At 43.5% G+C, this 21,019-nt stretch overlaps 1 protein-coding gene across 1 annotated transcript in view; it reads left to right on the top strand.

Annotated features, from left to right (window-relative positions):
* Positions 1 to 19,052, top strand: part of GABRA4 (gamma-aminobutyric acid type A receptor alpha4 subunit) — a 237,984-nt gene extending 218,932 nt beyond the window's left edge. The window contains exon 9 of the mRNA XM_030191346.1: positions 18,228 to 19,052. Coding sequence (XP_030047206.1) covers positions 18,228 to 18,776 — 549 coding nt within the window. The 3' untranslated portion in view covers positions 18,777 to 19,052. The remainder of the gene's footprint in view (positions 1 to 18,227) is intronic.
* Positions 19,053 to 21,019: the final 1,967 nt, after the last annotated feature.

Below are 21,019 nucleotides of genomic sequence, written 5' to 3'. Positions count from 1 at the left end.
ACTAAGCCACGCTGTAAGTGCGGTAACATTTTAGTGCGTGCTAAAAATTAGCACGCATTAATGATACAATGCAGCTTAGTAAACAGGGCCCTATGTTAGTTAAGCCTTTGCAGTGCAGGAGTGTGGTTTGTGCCTGTGGATGAGAGAGTTTTCAGCTGTTTATTTGTTTCGTGATGATGTATTTCAGGTTTGTCAAATTAGCCCTGATGCTTACGATCAAGTGATTCTATAAATCACAGTACTGTGGTTGCACATTGGTCTGGCTTCTGCTAAATTTATGATCTGCCATTACTGAAGTGCAAAATTGCCCTACTTATCTGAAGATGATAATACATGCAAAGCAATTTAATACCTTATTCTCCATCTCAGGTTGAGGACCAGGTTTGGTAATTTTCAGTTTGACTGAACAGCTGTTATGGTAGACGAGTTACATTAGGGATTGAGAGCACTGCAATAACTGACACTTGAGGATCAGGTTACTAACATAAACATTATCCATATAAAATTGGAAACATAAGAAGGAAATGGTGTTATAGTAAGAAGTTGATTAAGTGACAAGTTTTATTGCCTGTGCTATTCTTGTGGCATACCATGACTGTAAACCGTCTCTGGTCGATATTCAGAGTTATTTAACCAAAATCAGGAACTTCTCCTAGCTGACTAAATTGCACTTAGCAAATTTGGGTACGCAAGTTATAGAATATTACCAGATGCGTGCTTAACTTAAACCTTCCATCTAGTGTGTTGCAGCAGGCAAAATAAAAAAACAAAAACAGGATGCTAGGAATTATTAGGAAAGGGATGGTAATATGCCCTATTCGATCATGGAAATTTCATGCACAATTGCCATTACAGAATTGGTTCTAAGTGCCTAAATGTTTGGTGCCTAACTTTTTGCGCCCTTTGTAGAATTCACCACAAAATGGGAAACTCCCTTAATATATTCTGCTCACGGTTTGTAAAATATTTCTGATATATAAAACCAATATACTGGTGAGAATTTTGAAAGGGATTTACCTGGATTACAAAGGAGTTACCCATGGAAGACTATCACTCTTTCTACAGTGGATAAAGGTGTTCATGCTTACAAATTGAGAACTCAGCATTCTCATCTTCTCATGCAAAGAAAAACCTCAGAAATGTGTGTGTTCACAAGAATGTTGGATTTTATTATGGCTGTAGTATGGACTTATTTATTTATATTATTTATTTCCGTTACTTTTTATACCGCACAAAGGAGCCCTTTTACTAAGCTGCGGTGGACTATGCGGGTGCCCAGCAATAATTTAACAGTTGGTGTGTGCTGTTTCCCGTGGTAATCAGTAGCGACGGGCATTCCCAGTGGTAATCAGTAGCGCAGCCACAATAGTGCACGCTAACTGATTACCGCACGAGAAGCATGGCAGCCCTTACTGCCAGGTCAACGGGTGGTGGTAAGTGCTCGAGCAGTGAATAAACATGCACTGCTTTTATTTTTAGTGCACAGCCATTTACTGTTCCAGTATAAAAAGGCATTTTCCCAGCCGCTATAAAAAATGACTCAGCAAGCGCTAAAATCATGCATCCAGACTAGTGCTATCCAATTTATGATTCAAATCGATTCGTGTTTGATGAGATTCATTTTGGACCAAAATTGGGAGTCCCGATTCGGGATTTCCCCACCTCCCTTCCAAGTATGTCACCCAAGCCGCTTCTTCCCTCCATCCCGCTGTCACCTAAGCTGCTGACGCTGCTTCCCTCTCTTTTTCCCTCATGCTGTCACCCAAGCCACTGTAGCTGCTGAGGAAAGCAGCAGCAGTGACAAGAAGATAAACTTACCATAGCAGGGCCCAAAGTCTCTTTATTGTTGGCACAGGCAAGAAAGTCTCTCTTTATTGGCGCACAACTAGAACAGGAACTGACATCAGGGGGAGGGACTAGCAGCTGAGCCAAACAAGGAGGTTTAATAGACAGGAGTGGAAGTGAGCCTATCTAGTCCACCGTAAGGAAGTAAGCCAATTTGGTTAATCTGTGTGTCCACTCCCCCGCACAGCCATCATTGCCATACACTCAAAACAAAGCAAGCAAACCTATGAGCTGCTGATTCCACATTGTCGTTCTTTATTGTTGGTCCACGTCTGTAACAAGTCTAAAGCTGTTTCAGTTGGATAGGCAGTGCCTTAAAAGGTGGAGGAGAAAAGAAATAACAATTGAATATCACTAATACAGCTTCACAAATTATTGTAGCTGGTAGAAACAACAATTATAAACACTGTAGATTGTGCCCATTTTTTCTTCACTGTTCTTCTATACAATACAGATCGCCAGAATTCAGTGAGGATATCCTGTTTCCTGATGGGTGTATCTTAACTGTTGTGGTATTCTGCCTTGGGAAGCATGGTGTTATAAAGATGATGGAATATTGAAATTAAATGGAAGTAGAATTAAACTCTCCTTTCATTGGGGCACATGGAATCACATCTTCATCTATTTTGTAGAAGTTTACCTTTTAGATACACAAATGGATTATTCTGTTTTGAACATGTTTCAGGGGCAAGCAACCCATTGGTTTAGCTTCGAGCAGAAGCAGTAAAATTACAAAGAAAGGTGCACCTGCCGAACGTGAGACTATGATCTTGCCCAAAAACTCGTTTATGTTTTGCAGGCTTTTGAGGAAGCCACAACAATTGTATCTGAAGAACAGTATGTTTCTGTGTATGCCAGCCACCTCTGTGTCCTCAGAAAGAATTTTTCTTGCTTCTGGACAAATTATAGCTGCAAGACGCAGTTGTCTGAAGCCAGCCAAAGTGGGCAAAATGATTTTCTTAATAAAAACTGGAAGATGTAGGACTTGACCAAACTTCACTGCCTGTTTGTTTGTTTTTTTGACCCTGTGTGTTATAATATTAGCATGTGGGCCTCACTATTTCAATCGAGTTAAATTGAATCAAATTGAATCGAAAAAAAACAATTCTTTTGAAAGAATCGAATTGTGCCAAATCAAATTTTTTTTTGACTGAATCGGACAACACTAGTCCAGACTACCACAGGCCACTTTTTACGCAGCTTAGTAAAAGGGCTTAGTAAAACGACCAGTAGAGTAGAACGGTGTACAGGCTAAAATAATGAACTCCATTATAACATAGGAAATCATAACAATCACACAAAAATAAAGCAAAAGAGGGTTAAGGTAAGGATGAGCAAAGGGAGATCAATCAAAAAGTAGGGCTACTTAGAATTGTGTAGCTGGTGTTATCAGTCAGACAATCTCTCTGAATGCCTGTTGAAAGAGCCATGTTTTAAATTCATCTTATAAATTCTTATACGAACTATTAGTGAGCAAGGAGAGAAGGATATTATTCCAAGTATGTGGGGAAAGAAATAAAAAAACTTTATGCCATGTGGATTCCAAGTACGCTAACCTTGGATTAGATAATACCAATCGCCATTGTAAAACCTGAAACCATCATTTAATGCACAACATAACTCAACAGTACTTAAGGCAAAAACACAAAGTGGTTGGCTCAAAGAGACCTTTGATCTGGAAATACAGCTCTTATTCCTATGCTTTTCTTGTGGGTGTGATGATTATATAAATCTTCCTTTCCACACCGCTTCACTCCTTTTTTTAAGTTACAAAAGATTCTGAGCCCACTAGGAACTAAGGAAGTACATGTATGTAATATGTAAACCACTTTGGTTTCACATGTCTTAAGCAGAAGTTAATGCATCAGTGGAAAACGTTTTACTATCTCCCTAAGGCAGCAGTGAGACAATTAGCTGGCCATCATTGGACTGTGATTACTAGTGAAAGGAAACATTTAAGTTTAAAAGCTACTTAGAATATACTGTTTTGAACACATCAATGTTTTTGTTTTGAAAGCACAACTATATAACCTGAAAATTAAAAATAAAAGTTAAAAAAGGAAGAACCGGCAGGTATTAACCCTGAAGTGTTTTTCTGAGTCTTTTCCCTTCCATTTTATTGCAATTTGAAAGTGATTCATATCTAAGAAGTGTTTAATTCCTGTGGTTTGGATACTGTATTTTAATGCACTTCAATCAACAGATGTGGATGTTTTGATTGATTGATTGATTGATTGATTAATAATTCAGATCTGATTCACTCCTTGTGGTTTGTAATATAATTAAAAGCAATTTATAAAATCACTAGTAAAAAAGGCCCGTTTCCGAAACAAATGAAACGGGTGCTAGCATGTAGTTTTTTTTTTCTCCTGTAGTTTTTCCTTTGAAGAGAAAAGCACTGTATGAAGCGGCGCTGTCTTTTCCCGGGGTGATTGAGGTCGGGGAATCCTTGAGGTGGGTTAGGGATTGCCTTATGCCGGGGATGTTTTTTGTTGGTTGACGGGAGAGCAGCACTGTCTGGGGCCGTCGGTTTTAACGGTATTTTTGGTCCTTGTGGCAAGCAGCGGCGTCTTGTTTTGGGTGGTGTGGTTTGCGGAAGGGAGAGTACACCACTCTTTCGGTTCGTTATAGGGCAGCAACGTAGGAACGATGCAGGAGGAATGCAGGACGAATGCGCAGCGGGAAGCAGCGCGGTGTGTGCATCCTCGAGGTGGGTGATGGGTTTTTTGAGGCGGGGGATGGTTTTGCACGTCCTGGGTTGCTTGGTTCGTGAGAAGGTGAAGGGGGGGGGGAGGTGTTCCAGTTATGTGCACGTGCGTGATAATGTTTTTTTTTTCTTTGTTGCCTCCGGTTTTGTATATTGAAGGAGTTAGCGGTTTTGTATATTCAAGCAGTTTGCCAGCCAGTCTCTACCGAATCCTAGGCTGGGGAGGAGTAGGGAAGTTTCCCTACTCCTCCCCCCACCTGGGTCAGTCTGTGATGCAGGCTAGGTCAGGTTTAATTTTTGCAGGTGGCGGCGCACGTTGCAGATGGCAAGGGGCACGCTTCTTTTTTTTTCTTTGTTGCCTCCGGTTTTGTATATTGAAGGAATTAGCGGTTTTGTATATTCAAGCAGTTTGCCAGCCAGTCTCTACCGAATCCTAGGCTGGGGAGGAGTAGGGAAGTTTCCCTACTCCTCCCCCCACCTGGGTCAGTCTGTGATGCAGGCTAGGTCAGGTTTAATTTTTGCAGGTGGCGGCGCACGTTGCAGATGGCAAGGGGCACGCTGTACTCCTGTTTCCCCGGGTCCAACAACAATATTTGTGTACATACCCTGTGCTGGGATATTCTCTGTTTCCAGCGGCGTTCTTCTGCTCTCTGTGCTGCTCAGACAATGAGGCATTTTACAGCTGAATGCTCCTCCCTTCTTCTGTTTTTTTCTTCTGATAGGTGAGGTGAGTTCTATGTCGCATTCCGTTGCCTGGTAACAGTTCTGCTTTGTTAGTGGGCAAGCCCCTTCTGATAGGTCCCTTCTGATAGGTCCGTGTTATGTAGGATGGCTTCACCACCATGAAACCATGAACCCTTTATCGTGTGCTGTGACTTCAGAATCTTTGTCCTCAGAATGTTCACGGTGCATTTTATTATATTAGATACATAGGCGCCCCGTATAAGAGGCTTGGGGAGGCTAAGCTGCCGCCGTACCTTTAAATATTATAGTTTTGCTGGAGTCGCGGGCAGCCGGCATTGAAGACATCAACAGGCTCATTGCGTTCCAGCAGCCTTCCCTCGTCGCAAGTCGGGTGATGGCTCCGCCCTCGTAGAAACAGGAAATACGTCAGAAGAGGGCGGAGCCATCATCTGACTTGCGACGAGGGAAGGCTGCTGGAACGCGATGAGCCTGCTGATGTCTTCAATGCTGGCTGCCCATAACTCCAGCAAAACTATAATATTTAAAGGTACGGCGGGGGGGGGGGGCAGGAAGGAAACAGGGCAGATGGGAGAGGAGAGGAGGGTTGCTGGACATGGTGGAAGAAGAGGAGAGGGCAGGGGAGAGGAGGGTTGCTGGACATGGGTGGATGGAGGGAAGGGGAGAGGAGGGTTGCTGGACGTGGTGGAAGAAGGGAAGAGGAGGGTTGCTGGACATGGGTGGATGGAGGGAAGGGGAGAGGAGGGTTGCTGGACATGGTGGAAGAAGGGGAGAGGAGGGTTGCTGGACATGGGTGGATGGAGGGAAGGGGAGAGGAGGGTTGCTGCACATGGTGGATGAAGGGGAGAGGAGAGGGCAGGGGAGAGGAGGGTTGCTGGACATGGGTGGATGGAGGGGGAGGAGGGTTGCTGCACATGGTGGATGAAGGGGAGAGGAGAGGGCAGGGGAGAGGAGAGTTGCTGGACATGGAGGGGGAGGGAGGAGTGAGGAAGGAGATGAGATGACGGAAAAGGAAGAGAGTAGAAAAACTGCACATGGATGAAGAAAATAGGCAAAAGCTGGATCCACCGGACAGTCAAGTTTGCGGAGGACCCAGCTTTTACTTACGGATGTAGGACAAGAAATGAAGAAGAAAGGCGGAAAGTAAACGAATAAATGGAAAGGAAGACCTGGAAATGGAGTTAAGAGGACAGATAGCAGCAGAATCGGATACTGGGCCAGCACAATCAGAAAAACAGTCACCAGACAACAAAGGTAGAAAAGATCATTTTATTTTCATTATAGTGTTTGGAATATGTCCACTTTGAGAATTAGGTGTTCAACATTAAAAGTTTATTTACTTATTTATGACATTTTATCCCACATTAAACATGAATTAGGATGTTTTGTGGCTCTACATGAGAATTGTGATATTATGATCCCTTGTTTCAATATTGTTGACGGTCTGCATTTTCTGTATGGGTGGTATATTGGTGTATTAGGTTCTGCCCAGTGTAATATTTATGGTACAGTAAGGTTCAGAGTGTGTTTTTGCACAAAGTTATGCATAGTGTTTTGCAGTTGAGCAATTGTAGTTAGTATATGCTTTGAGCAACTACTTTATTCTTTGACATATGATACATAGCTAATATCTAAATTTAATAAAAGGTATTAATTGTGACATTTATTTATTTTTATTTTTTTTTTCTGTGTGTGATCAGACAATTATGGATTTAAGCTCCACCCCTGGCTCCACCCCTAACCCCGCCCCCTTTAGCCTCCCCAAACAGTTGGGCCACTGACCGCCTATGATTAGATAGTTAACATCACAGGCTAGCCCAATACACCCTTCCCTCCCACATTTTACCATAATCATGCTGAAAGAAAAATTACTTCAATCTTCATTTAAATCTAGCCATATCAGTTTTACAACAAGGATCCTCTGGGAAGTAATTTTAAGACTAATTTTTTAATTATTTCCCCTGAGCAACTAGGCGGGCATATGAAAATTCATGGGCAGTGGGTCAAATTCAGCACAAGGGCATAAGAAATCTAAGCTCACTATCTCCATCATTCCTACGCTAACCTTGGATTAGATAATACCAATCGCCATTGTAAAACCTGAAACCATCATTTAATGCACAACATAACTCAACAGTACTTAAGGCAAAAACACAAAGTGGTTGGCTCAAAGAGACCTTTGATCTGGAAATACAGCTCTTATTCCTATGCTTTTCTTGTGGGTGTGATGATTATATAAATCTTCCTTTCCACACCGCTTCACTCCTTTTTTTAAGTTACAAAAGATTCTGAGCCCACTAGGAACTAAGGAAGTACATGTATGTAATATGTAAACCACTTTGGTTTCACATGTCTTAAGCAGAAGTTAATGCATCAGTGGAAAACGTTTTACTATCTCCCTAAGGCAGCAGTGAGACAATTAGCTGGCCATCATTGGACTGTGATTACTAGTGAAAGGAAACATTTAAGTTTAAAAGCTACTTAGAATATACTGTTTTGAACACATCAATGTTTTTGTTTTGAAAGCACAACTATATAACCTGAAAATTAAAAATAAAAGTTAAAAAAGGAAGAACCGGCAGGTATTAACCCTGAAGTGTTTTTCTGAGTCTTTTCCCTTCCATTTTATTGCAATTTGAAAGTGATTCATATCTAAGAAGTGTTTAATTCCTGTGGTTTGGATACTGTATTTTAATGCACTTCAATCAACAGATGTGGATGTTTTGATTGATTGATTGATTGATTGATTAATAATTCAGATCTGATTCACTCCTTGTGGTTTGTAATATAATTAAAAGCAATTTATAAAATCACTAGTAAAAAAGGCCCGTTTCCGAAACAAATGAAACGGGTGCTAGCATGTAGTTTTTTTTTTCTCCTGTAGTTTTTCCTTTGAAGAGAAAAGCACTGTATGAAGCGGCGCTGTCTTTTCCCGGGGTGATTGAGGTCGGGGAATCCTTGAGGTGGGTTAGGGATTGCCTTATGCCGGGGATGTTTTTTGTTGGTTGACGGGAGAGCAGCACTGTCTGGGGCCGTCGGTTTTAACGGTATTTTTGGTCCTTGTGGCAAGCAGCGGCGTCTTGTTTTGGGTGGTGTGGTTTGCGGAAGGGAGAGTACACCACTCTTTCGGTTCGTTATAGGGCAGCAACGTAGGAACGATGCAGGAGGAATGCAGGACGAATGCGCAGCGGGAAGCAGCGCGGTGTGTGCATCCTCGAGGTGGGTGATGGGTTTTTTGAGGCGGGGGATGGTTTTGCACGTCCTGGGTTGCTTGGTTCGTGAGAAGGTGAAGGGGGGGGGGAGGTGTTCCAGTTATGTGCACGTGCGTGATAATGTTTTTTTTTTCTTTGTTGCCTCCGGTTTTGTATATTGAAGGAGTTAGCGGTTTTGTATATTCAAGCAGTTTGCCAGCCAGTCTCTACCGAATCCTAGGCTGGGGAGGAGTAGGGAAGTTTCCCTACTCCTCCCCCCACCTGGGTCAGTCTGTGATGCAGGCTAGGTCAGGTTTAATTTTTGCAGGTGGCGGCGCACGTTGCAGATGGCAAGGGGCACGCTTCTTTTTTTTTCTTTGTTGCCTCCGGTTTTGTATATTGAAGGAATTAGCGGTTTTGTATATTCAAGCAGTTTGCCAGCCAGTCTCTACCGAATCCTAGGCTGGGGAGGAGTAGGGAAGTTTCCCTACTCCTCCCCCCACCTGGGTCAGTCTGTGATGCAGGCTAGGTCAGGTTTAATTTTTGCAGGTGGCGGCGCACGTTGCAGATGGCAAGGGGCACGCTGTACTCCTGTTTCCCCGGGTCCAACAACAATATTTGTGTACATACCCTGTGCTGGGATATTCTCTGTTTCCAGCGGCGTTCTTCTGCTCTCTGTGCTGCTCAGACAATGAGGCATTTTACAGCTGAATGCTCCTCCCTTCTTCTGTTTTTTTCTTCTGATAGGTGAGGTGAGTTCTATGTCGCATTCCGTTGCCTGGTAACAGTTCTGCTTTGTTAGTGGGCAAGCCCCTTCTGATAGGTCCCTTCTGATAGGTCCGTGTTATGTAGGATGGCTTCACCACCATGAAACCATGAACCCTTTATCGTGTGCTGTGACTTCAGAATCTTTGTCCTCAGAATGTTCACGGTGCATTTTATTATATTAGATACATAGGCGCCCCGTATAAGAGGCTTGGGGAGGCTAAGCTGCCGCCGTACCTTTAAATATTATAGTTTTGCTGGAGTCGCGGGCAGCCGGCATTGAAGACATCAACAGGCTCATTGCGTTCCAGCAGCCTTCCCTCGTTGCAAGTCGGGTGATGGCTCCGCCCTCGTAGAAACAGGAAATACGTCAGAAGAGGGCGGAGCCATCATCTGACTTGCGACGAGGGAAGGCTGCTGGAACGCGATGAGCCTGCTGATGTCTTCAATGCTGGCTGCCCATAACTCCAGCAAAACTATAATATTTAAAGGTACGGCGGGGGGGGGGGGGGGCAGGAAGGAAACAGGGCAGATGGGAGAGGAGAGGAGGGTTGCTGGACATGGTGGAAGAAGAGGAGAGGGCAGGGGAGAGGAGGGTTGCTGGACATGGGTGGATGGAGGGAAGGGGAGAGGAGGGTTGCTGGACGTGGTGGAAGAAGGGAAGAGGAGGGTTGCTGGACATGGGTGGATGGAGGGAAGGGGAGAGGAGGGTTGCTGGACATGGTGGAAGAAGGGGAGAGGAGGGTTGCTGGACATGGGTGGATGGAGGGAAGGGGAGAGGAGGGTTGCTGCACATGGTGGATGAAGGGGAGAGGAGAGGGCAGGGGAGAGGAGGGTTGCTGGACATGGGTGGATGGAGGGGGAGGAGGGTTGCTGCACATGGTGGATGAAGGGGAGAGGAGAGGGCAGGGGAGAGGAGAGTTGCTGGACATGGAGGGGGAGGGAGGAGTGAGGAAGGAGATGAGATGACGGAAAAGGAAGAGAGTAGAAAAACTGCACATGGATGAAGAAAATAGGCAAAAGCTGGATCCACCGGACAGTCAAGTTTGCGGAGGACCCAGCTTTTACTTACGGATGTAGGACAAGAAATGAAGAAGAAAGGCGGAAAGTAAACGAATAAATGGAAAGGAAGACCTGGAAATGGAGTTAAGAGGACAGATAGCAGCAGAATCGGATACTGGGCCAGCACAATCAGAAAAACAGTCACCAGACAACAAAGGTAGAAAAGATCATTTTATTTTCATTATAGTGTTTGGAATATGTCCACTTTGAGAATTAGGTGTTCAACATTAAAAGTTTATTTACTTATTTATGACATTTTATCCCACATTAAACATGAATTAGGATGTTTTGTGGCTCTACATGAGAATTGTGATATTATGATCCCTTGTTTCAATATTGTTGACGGTCTGCATTTTCTGTATGGGTGGTATATTGGTGTATTAGGTTCTGCCCAGTGTAATATTTATGGTACAGTAAGGTTCAGAGTGTGTTTTTGCACAAAGTTATGCATAGTGTTTTGCAGTTGAGCAATTGTAGTTAGTATATGCTTTGAGCAACTACTTTATTCTTTGACATATGATACATAGCTAATATCTAAATTTAATAAAAGGTATTAATTGTGACATTTATTTTTATTTTTTTTTTCTGTGTGTGATCAGACAATTATGGATTTAAGCTCCACCCCTGGCTCCACCCCTAACCCCGCCCCCTTTAGCCTCCCCAAACAGTTGGGCCACTGACCGCCTATGATTAGATAGTTAACATCACAGGCTAGCCCAATACACCCTTCCCTCCCACATTTTACCATAATCATGCTGAAAGAAAAATTACTTCAATCTTCATTTAAATCTAGCCATATCAGTTTTACAACAAGGATCCTCTGGGAAGTAATTTTAAGACTAATTTTTTAATTATTTCCCCTGAGCAACTAGGCGGGCATATGAAAATTCATGGGCAGTGGGTCAAATTCAGCACAAGGGCATAAGAAATCTAAGCTCACTATCTCCATCATTCCTCCGCAGGCTGGCTATGCTCTGTGTTGTTGATAACATCTGGATCACATTCATAAGGGTGTCCAATGAGACCTCTGTTTTTCATTTCATACTGTCACCGATTGTTCATTTTTCCTTGGCAGGAACACATCTTCTATTTTCTATAACACCAGCTGTTTTGCGTGCCGAAGTTGCAGCCATTGCCACCAGGGTCAAAATATTGCTGGCATCAAATGCTGAAAAGAGAATCCAATGAATCCCAAGGCTGCCCAGCAGCCAACCCAAACAAGCAGTGACGCTGAAAGCAGTGGTTGACCAGCACCATTAGTTTATTTATTGACATTTGTATTCCTTTAATCTCATCAATCTTTGCAAATCAGTATGATAATGTTGACAGCCGGTCCAGCGAAAACACACTCATAACAAAAATTTACATATATAAAACAAGTAAAACACGTTCATGGCCGAACTGAACCTGTCCTACCATTCTTTCCTGACCCAGATATTGTTTTTATTGAACTTGTGGCCACTGCTTACTAAAGGTTTAAACTGCCCCTGCCTCTGCCCCCACACTCGCACACATACTAGTTTGAAATACCACTGTCAGTGTTGAAGTGTTGACATCAAAGGGACCTTTTTACTAAGCAGTATAAGTGTCTACCAAAATGGAGTTACTGCCCAGCTACCACGTGGCTCTTGCAGTAATTTCATTTTTTGGCACGCATCCGATACACGTGTCAAAAAATTTTATTTTCGGACGTACATTTCGGATGCATGCCAAGTGGGATTTGACGCGCATAGGTCATAACCACCCAGTTACTGCGTTAGACTTTTCCGCTAGAGCAATGGCTGGCAGTAAGGTCTCAGACTCAAAATAGACGCATGGCAATTTTCATTTTGCACTGAAAAATGATTCTTCGTGCGCCTAAAACACACATCTGCACTACCACAGGCCATTTTTCAAACCGCATTTGTAAAAGGGCCCCAAAGTTAGCACTACCTTTTGTGCAGTACTATCTGCCCATTTAATTATGCAGGCACTGGCACTGAATATTACTAGTATGCACATAACTACTGGCTCCTCCCCAACACCACCCTGGACCGCCTTTCTCCTGCCCAGATTCAGCATCATTTCACAGTTAAGTGCCACTGAATATCGGTGGCCAGCCTGCTGAGCTCAATTTTAAGCAGGCAGAAGCTTTGAATATTGACCACTAAATTTTTACAACTGCTCTACCTCCTTACTGAGGTCCCAAAAACTCAGATTTAGAAAGCACGGGGCTGATATTCAGACCATAGGAGGCAGCTACTGTGGTCAGCGGTGAGGCAGGAGATTCAATGCCTGGCTGTGTCTGATGACTAGCATTGAATTCATTTATTTGTCACATTTATATTTGTCACATTTTGTCTCCTCGGCTCGTAACCTTGGAGTCATCTTTGATCCCTCTCTCTCCTTCTCTGCGCATATTCAACAGATCGCCAAAACCTGTCATTTCTTTATCTACAATAGTAGCAAAATTCGCCCCTTCCTTTCTGAATATGCTGCCAGAACCCTTATCCACACCCTTGTCACCTATCACTTGGGCTATTGCAGGGGCGTAGCTGCTATGGGGCCACCCGTACTGACGACCCTCTCAACCCCCCTCCCACCGTCAACCCGCCATCACCTACCTTTGCTGGTGGAGGACCCCAACCCCCGCCAGCTGAAGTCTTCTTCCTTCGTTTGGTTTTTGAAGGTCTGATGTCCTGCACGCACATACAACGTGCCGGACGTCAGACTCACAGAAACAGAATGAAGGAAGAAGACTTTGGCTGGCGGGGGTTGGGGTTCCCCGCCAGCAAAGGTAGGCGACGGCGGGCGGGGGGGGGGGTCGAGAGGGTCATCAGGGAGTCAAAGTTGTTGGAGGTGGTGCTGGGGGGGGTGTGTTGGCACTGGCGGTGGCGGGGGGGGTCGCCTGCACCGGGGGGGGGGCTAAAATGTGCCCCCTCTGGACCCCCCTACCGCTAAAGTTCAGATACGCCCCTGGACTATTGCAATTTACTTCTCACTGGTCTTCCGCTCAGCCATCTCTCTCTTCCCCAATCTGTCCAAAATTCTGCGGCATGACTTATTTTCCGCCAGAATCATTATACCCACACTAGCCCACTCCTCAAGTCACTTCACTGGCTCCCTGTCCGCCTCCGCATTCAGTTTAAACTTCTCGTACTGACCTTTAAATGCATCCACTCTGCAGCCCCCCATTACCTCTCCACTCTCATCTCTCCCTACATTCCTCCCCGTGAACACCGCTCACTGGACAAATTTATCTTGTCGTCCCCCTTCTCCTCCACTGCTAACTCCAGGCTTCACTCCTTTTCTCTCACGGCACCTTATGCCTGGAATAGACTTCCTGGACCTATACGTCTAGCTCCATTTCTACCTGTTTTCAAATCCATGCTGAAAACCCACCCTTTCACTGCTGCTTTTTAGCTCCCTTTACTTCCCTCACCTGTAACTGTCTTGTCTGTCTGTATTATTTAGATTGTAAGCTCTTTTGAGCAGGGACTGTCTCTTTGTATCAGGTGTTCAGTGCTGCATGCGTCTGGTAGCACTATACAAATGCTAATAATAATAATAACAATAATTTATATCCCACAATATCCCAAACAAGTTTGAGTTCAATGTAGCTTACAATAAACAGTATAGGATACATAACATAGAATAATACATATGAAAGTAATTTGTTGTAAGAATTCAATTTTACAATACAGTATCATAAACATACTGGGATAGCTATGGATATTTAACATTTAGAAAATCTATCATGAAGCAAAGAAAAAGTTAATGGTAAATAGAGTAATAACCAATTCAGGTAATAATTATTTATTTATTTATTTATTTTAGATTTCGCTCACACCTTTTTTTAGTAATACCTCAAGGTGAGTTACATTCAGGTACACTGGATATTTCTCTGTCCCAGGAGGGCTCACAATCTAAGTTTGTATCTGAGGCAATGGAGGGTTAAGTGACTTGCCCAAGATCACAAGGAGCAGCATCTGGATTTGAACTGGCCACCACTGGATTGCATGATATGGTTGTTCTTTGTGAGGGTTTGTTTGAATTTGAGGATTTTGCGGAATCTAGTATATTCCTGTATATTTCTTATCTTGGGTGGTAAGGAGTTCCACCATTTGGATCCTAGGTAAGTGAAGTCTGCAGAGTGGACAGTTTTGGAGATCACTTTTTTTGCAATTTGGGAGGTGTAGTCTGAGATAGTTTCTTGCCTCATATTTAGTGTTTCTTTGAGGTAAGTTTATTATTGGTAACATATAGTCTGGAGCTGTGTCATTTAAGATTTGAAAGAGATTCTCGCTTTGATGGGAAGCAAGTGTAATTTGATTAATAAAGGAGGCATTTTAAACTTAACTGGCCAAGCCAATATTCAGCGCTGGCTGGTTAAGTTTATAGTGGCCAAAAATATGCGTGCTATTTAGGCAGCCTGATTTGGCAATCAAACTTAGCCAGTGATGCACTGAATAATTGCAGCTGGTTGGCCATATTGCGCTATCACCCGCTACCCATATACCAGTGCTCAGACTTGGAATGCACTGCCGAAGCAATTAAAAGGGATATCAGACCATCACTATTCAAAAAGTTCTTAAAGACATTCCTTTACAAAAGCCTATTACATACCAAACCCCGCCATTTGACTCTCCTGTTGTAGTTTGAAGTGGGACTCTAATCTAATGGCTCTTGTTGGTCAGTTTCTCCATCCCTTGTCTTTTCTGTGAATTCATCCCAACACTGTCATCCTATGTTTTACCTTTCTTTTATTGTAATTTTTTCTGAACTACTGTATGCCACATTGTGCCTGCACTTGTGGGAAAATGTGGGATAGAAATGCGCTAAAATAAATAAATAAATATTCGCAAATAGCCAGTAAAATAGCACCAAATATCAGGGGCATATCTTTTTCCCGTGAGACTCATTTTCATACAACATAGAAAACATCTTATTCCTAATGTCTAATTTTCATATGACATTACCTTTATTCATATACAGGTGAATAATAGATATCCACAAAGACAAAAACTTTTTTGAGGTTAATATTCAACTGATGCAAATATGGTTAACTGGCACTAGCTATATGCAGAGTGGTAATATTCAGCTGCTGTCTGTTTAGCTATGTGGTTTACATATACATAGGAGCTTATTTTTGAAGCATATGGACATCTCAAAATGCCCAAATAGATGTTCATGTGCTTGAAATGTCCAAATCCCAATTTTGCAAAGACAGAAAAGGGATCTCCAACACTGCAGTATATTCAAATAGCAAGAGGCATGTTGTGAACTTGTTTTAGTTGGGACTAGAGGGGGCCCAAAATCAGGACATTCAACAGCGATTACTGAAAGGGAACAAATGTCTAAGCCTAAAAAGAACATCCTAAATTAGACCTTTTTCAGTCACATCCATGGTGCAAACATGTGTTCTGATTGAGCCGCTGACCACTGGAGGGATTAAGGTGTGACACCTCCTTAATCCCTCAGGGGTCCTTTACCTAAGCCGCGTAAGTGTCTACATGCGCCGAACGAGTGCCAAAATGGAGTTACTGCCTGGCTACTGCGTGGCTTTTGCGGTAATTTCATTTTTTACGCATGTCCAATACATGCGTCTGGAAAATATTTTTTACTTTCAGCTGTGCATAGCGAATACACGCCAAGTAGCATTTCACGCGTGTAGGTCATTACCGTCCAGTTACCGCGTAAGTCTTTACCGCTAGGTCAATGGCTGGCGGTAAGGTCTCAGACCCAAAATGGACGCATGGCAATTTTCATTTTGCCACATGTCCATTTTCAGCAAAAATTTAAAAAAGGCCTTTTTACAGGCGTGCTGAAAAATGGATCAGTGCGCACCCAAAACTTGCGCCTACACTACCGCAAGCCATTTTTAAGAGCACTTTGTAAAAAGACCCCTTAGTGATTGCTGTCTCCTTTCCTCTCTCCTGAAATTGAAACTGAAATGGGAGGCCATGCTCTATGACAGCTTCATGTATTATGGGCATTAATAGGGAAGGAAGCAGGGCTGAAGAATAGCCTAGTGGTTAGTGCAGTGAACTGTAAAGCAAGGGACCCACATTCAAATCCCATATCAATTCCTTTTTATTATTATTGTGAGCCCTCCAGAAACAGAAAAAAAATACCTACGGTACCTATATGTAATGCATACTACTTCAGTAGCCTTCAGGCTTGCAGGTATATAGCCTGAAGGCTACTGAAGTAGTATGCATTACATATAGGTACAATAGGTATTTTTTTCTGTTTCTGGAGGGCTCACAATAATAATATAAAGGAATTGATATGGGATTTGAATGTGGGTCCCTTGCTTTACAGTAGAGAGTTGCACAGGAACGGGGTTTGCGGGAATCCTGCGGAACCCGCGGGATTCCCGCGGGGACGGAAGCAGTTCTGCGGGGATCCTGTGGGGACGGAAGCAGTTCCTGTGGGGTTCCCGTGGGGACGGAAGCAGTTCCTGTGGGGTTCCCGTGGAAGTGTATGCTGCACTTGCGCCAGCCTCTCACCTACCAAGTACCAAGTTCTTTGAGTGCTGTCTCCTCCTCCTCCTCCTTCTCCCTCCCTCCTTGCCTTAACAGCACAGATGTGGAAAGCCTCCATTAAGGCGGTGGTAGAGATACAAATGGTGGCGAAATTCAAAAAGGCATGGGATGAACACAGAGGATCTCTATTTAGAAAATGGAAGTTATAAAAAACCTAAACTTAAATGGCTGCATGTGTGTGGATGTGTTGCATAACACTTACATGGTGACTCTGGCTGTGATGAACTAGGGCCGATACTGGGAGACCTGTACTGTCTGTGTCTCATAAATGGCAATCTGGTTTTGGATGGGCTGGAAAGGGTTTAGACAGCAACTTTAGTGGCTGGAACATGAGGACAGTTCTGGACAGACTTTTACGGTCTGTGTCCCTGTCACTGCCTACCCCCCCCCCCCCCCTGATATCCGATTGCACTAAAGCGGGTAGTTCATCTGAATATTTCTTCTGCTGCCAAAAAAGTGGGCAGGTCAGAGGTAGCACAGGGGGCAACATTAGGGAGGTGCCCAGGGTGATGCGGGTGCCGACAATATTTAGTACCAGCCCTTGCATAGCTAAGCAGACGAATTTAGGACAACTCAAAAGCTTTCCTAAATTAGGCCACTTAACTATGCAGGTGCTGGCACTCACATAACTTTTTTTTTTAATTTCCTTTCCCCTGATTCCCCTCCTACCCCTCTCCTCCCCTCTCCAAGGAAGCCCCTCTCCTTCCTGATATCCTCACCCCTCTATATCCCATGCCATTACCACCCCCCAAAATGCCCCCCCCCCCAACTCCCAAGGGCGCCATACACCCCCTCCCGGACCTACCTCCTGTCATTGGTGGTCTACTGGGGGCAAAAGAGGTAGAAACAAATATCATTTGATCCTGCCCCTAGCAGCAGCTCTTTCAATATGGCTGCTATTACCTCTTGCAGCAGCTTGTGTGAGGGGGCTTAGGGGAGAAGAATTAAAAAAAAAAAGTTATACGAGTGCCAGTCCAATATTCAGTGCTGGCACTTGCATGACTGTCTAATGTGGGCCCTGGCAGTTTAAATTATCCTCAGATATTTGTTGTTGGTGCCCAAACATGGCTCAGCACTGAATATCTGGGGTTAATCTAGCTGGTGACAGCATTTTAAAAAGCGCTGACCATTGCATGCTGATTATTAGCCGAGTAAGTTCTTTTGCATATCAAGCCATTTCCTTTTGTTTCTGGATTTTTTCCCAGCATTGGAGTAATTTCTTCAGTGCAGTTCAGATATTTGTACTTTCTTCAAACACTGCTCTGCTAACAGTTTTGAAATTCCACATTAGGAACAGTGCCATTTCTTGTAAATGAGGGTTCGTGATAATCATTAATTGAAAGTACTTTCATGCCATTAGTGGAGGACTATAAATGTTTAGGAGACAGTCATTATTTTATTTATTTATTTATATTTTTCTATTTTCAGAACACAGATTCCACTTCAAATGTGAGAAAGAGAGCAAATGTCATGCTTCAATCAGATGCTGACAGTGGCAGCAAGATCGACAAGGAATGCAGCAAGAAGAGTTCTACCAGACATGCCACATTTGGTCAAGTGTCCTCAGCTGTTGCATCCCCGTCTCTTTCAATGTCCAGTCCAAACCCATTCACTCGTGTTAGTGCACTAGAAACACTTGCATCTGCAAAATGTGCTCCTCCAGCCCCTCCCTCTACCCCAATTCTGACTGGCCATGTCCCCCAGCATTGTGTAACTGGCTTCCAGTCCATGCAAAACATTCTTGGATCCAGACTGGAACAAATCCAAACCACAGGAAATGCTTTGGGATCCACTGTAAAGCTCTCTGTGGTTCCTCCTGCTCCTGCCCCTGTTCCTCCAACTTCAAACTCGGGCACAAGTAAGATTGACAAGTATGCACGAATTCTCTTTCCTGTTACGTTTGGAGCATTTAATATGGTCTACTGGGTAGTTTACCTATCCAAAGACACCATGGAAAAATCTGAAAATCAAATATAGCCCTGCTGCTATGTAGTAGTTTCATACCTTCTAAAAGCATTTGATGAAGGGTGTCTTTGTAATTATTTTTAAAAGGAGCCCACTTATCTGTGCCTAAAAATGGACTGTTCTTTCTGCCAGCTTTTCCTTTCACACAACTTGTGTTTTATTATTTTCTGCTCATCACAAAGTAGAATAGACAAAGATATTTCTTAATTTCTGTGCATGGCAATAAAAATCATCACCAAGCTGATAAAAGGAATATAGCTACGTTTTTTTTAGTGTGATAAAACCTGAAAGTGAAAAAAGGGGGCTCTTTTTTATATTAACTGGTAGCAGGAGAGCTACAACCTTGATACTAAAGCCAGCAAAAAAAAAATCATTTAAAAACTACTCTGAAATGCCAGGCTTCATTCATCCAGTAATATTTCAATGTATCAGAACCTAAATAATACAATTCTCAAAGCTGTTATGCATTATGGGGTTGAGGATGGATGGGGGATAGGAATTGATATACTGTCATTCGTGATTACAATCAAAATGGTTTATTTATAGGTACTTATTTTGTACCTTGGGCAATAGAGGGTTAAGTGACTTTCCCAGAGTCACAAGGAGCTGCAGTGGGAATCAAACCCAGTTCCACATGTTTTCAGACCACTCCTCAGGGTCAAGTTGTCCATAACTGGGCACCATAAGTTAGACAACCAACTGACGCTGGTAATGAACCAATTCTATAAAACCGCTTACAAGCATATGTGTTCTTATAGATTACTTGTGTAAGTTAGCATAAATGCGCCCACATTTAAGTGTACCCACGTATGCCAAGTCTGTGGCTGACATAATTTGGTACACCTAAATGCGACACATAAGCATTTAGTATTCTGTAAGTTATATGTTTAAATGTTGGCCCCGCCTATGCTGTACTCGTGGTCTTCCCCAGTGAATGCACCCATTGCATTTGTGCATGTACATTTTAGAATACCGCTGAGCACTCTGCTAATACCTATGTGCATAAGTGTACATTCACCTGTGTAACAACTAGTAATTCTGTAAACTTAGCACTTATATTTAAGAGCCCTATGACAGATTGAGGGGGTCAACAGAGCAATACTGTAACTAGGCATTATCATTTAGGTGCATCAGTGTTTAGCATACTAGCATTATTTTGTTTTTCTTTAAGTTTTTATTGAAAGAAAAGAAAATAGTAGAAAGTATGCATGTAAGTGCACCAGGGCCACCAAGAAGGGGGGGGGGGGGGGGGAGGAAGGCAAGATTCCCTGGGCTTGGCCTCCAAGGGGTGCCCAGCACTGGAGGCTGTCTCTCTCTTGCTCCTGTGTGACAGGACCCGGGTGATTGCGTTAACACAATTACCTGGGTCCCGGCATATTGGAGAGTGACAGACTGAGGGGGCAGCAGACGCAAGAAGGTAAGGGTGCGGGGGCGACAGCGGCGGCACGAGAGGGGGGTGGGATGGGGGCAACAGCGACTGTGGTGTCCCTGGCTTGGGCATGGTCCTGTCTCTCGGCAGTCCTGAAGTGCACGACTATGTGTGTGAATGCTAGCATGCTAAGTTCTAGTCTGCAAATACCTGCTTAACTTACATAGTGCAAATTTACATGGAAGGTGTACACAGGAATGTAGCACGGGTGGTACATAGGCAGGGCTCCCACTCACATTTATAAGTTACAGTATACTGCACTTAGATGCTTTCACTTACACCAACTCTGTGTGTGGCATAATTGATTGTGCCTAAGTTTCAAGTTTATTAAGACTTGATACACTGCTCTTATGCAGAAGTCAGAGCGGTTTACAATATAGAAATACAATTGGAAAACACAAAAGAACTACAAAATGCATATGATAGAGCAGAAAGAGAGGGAGGAGTAAAGGGTTGGATGCCTATATGTGTGGTCATCTGCCAACTACTGCCACCAGCCAAAACTGATCATTGCCAGCTAGATTAACCCTGGATCTTCAGTGCCAGGCCATGTCTGGGCACCAGCACTGAATATTGGGGGCTGAATTCAGTGGATCTGACCACCGGAGCTTAAGTGGGTCCTGGCCACCATTTTCCTTTGGGTACCTAAGTCTAGATGCCTGTTATAGAATTGTCCCCTAAAGGTTAGCATTCATGATAAGGTATTTAACATGCACAAAAAATAGTGCACAAGTCACTAACTCACTCATTCTGTAATCTTAGTGCCTAAATACAAGCACTATCCCCCAATTTATAAAAGTGGTTAAAAATTGTGCACGCAAAATTT

This window comes from Microcaecilia unicolor, chromosome 2, assembly GCF_901765095.1.
Source record: "Microcaecilia unicolor chromosome 2, aMicUni1.1, whole genome shotgun sequence".
In the NCBI taxonomy this organism is placed as follows: domain Eukaryota; kingdom Metazoa; phylum Chordata; class Amphibia; order Gymnophiona; family Siphonopidae; genus Microcaecilia; species Microcaecilia unicolor.
This window is presented reverse-complemented; position numbering and strand designations above follow the sequence as displayed.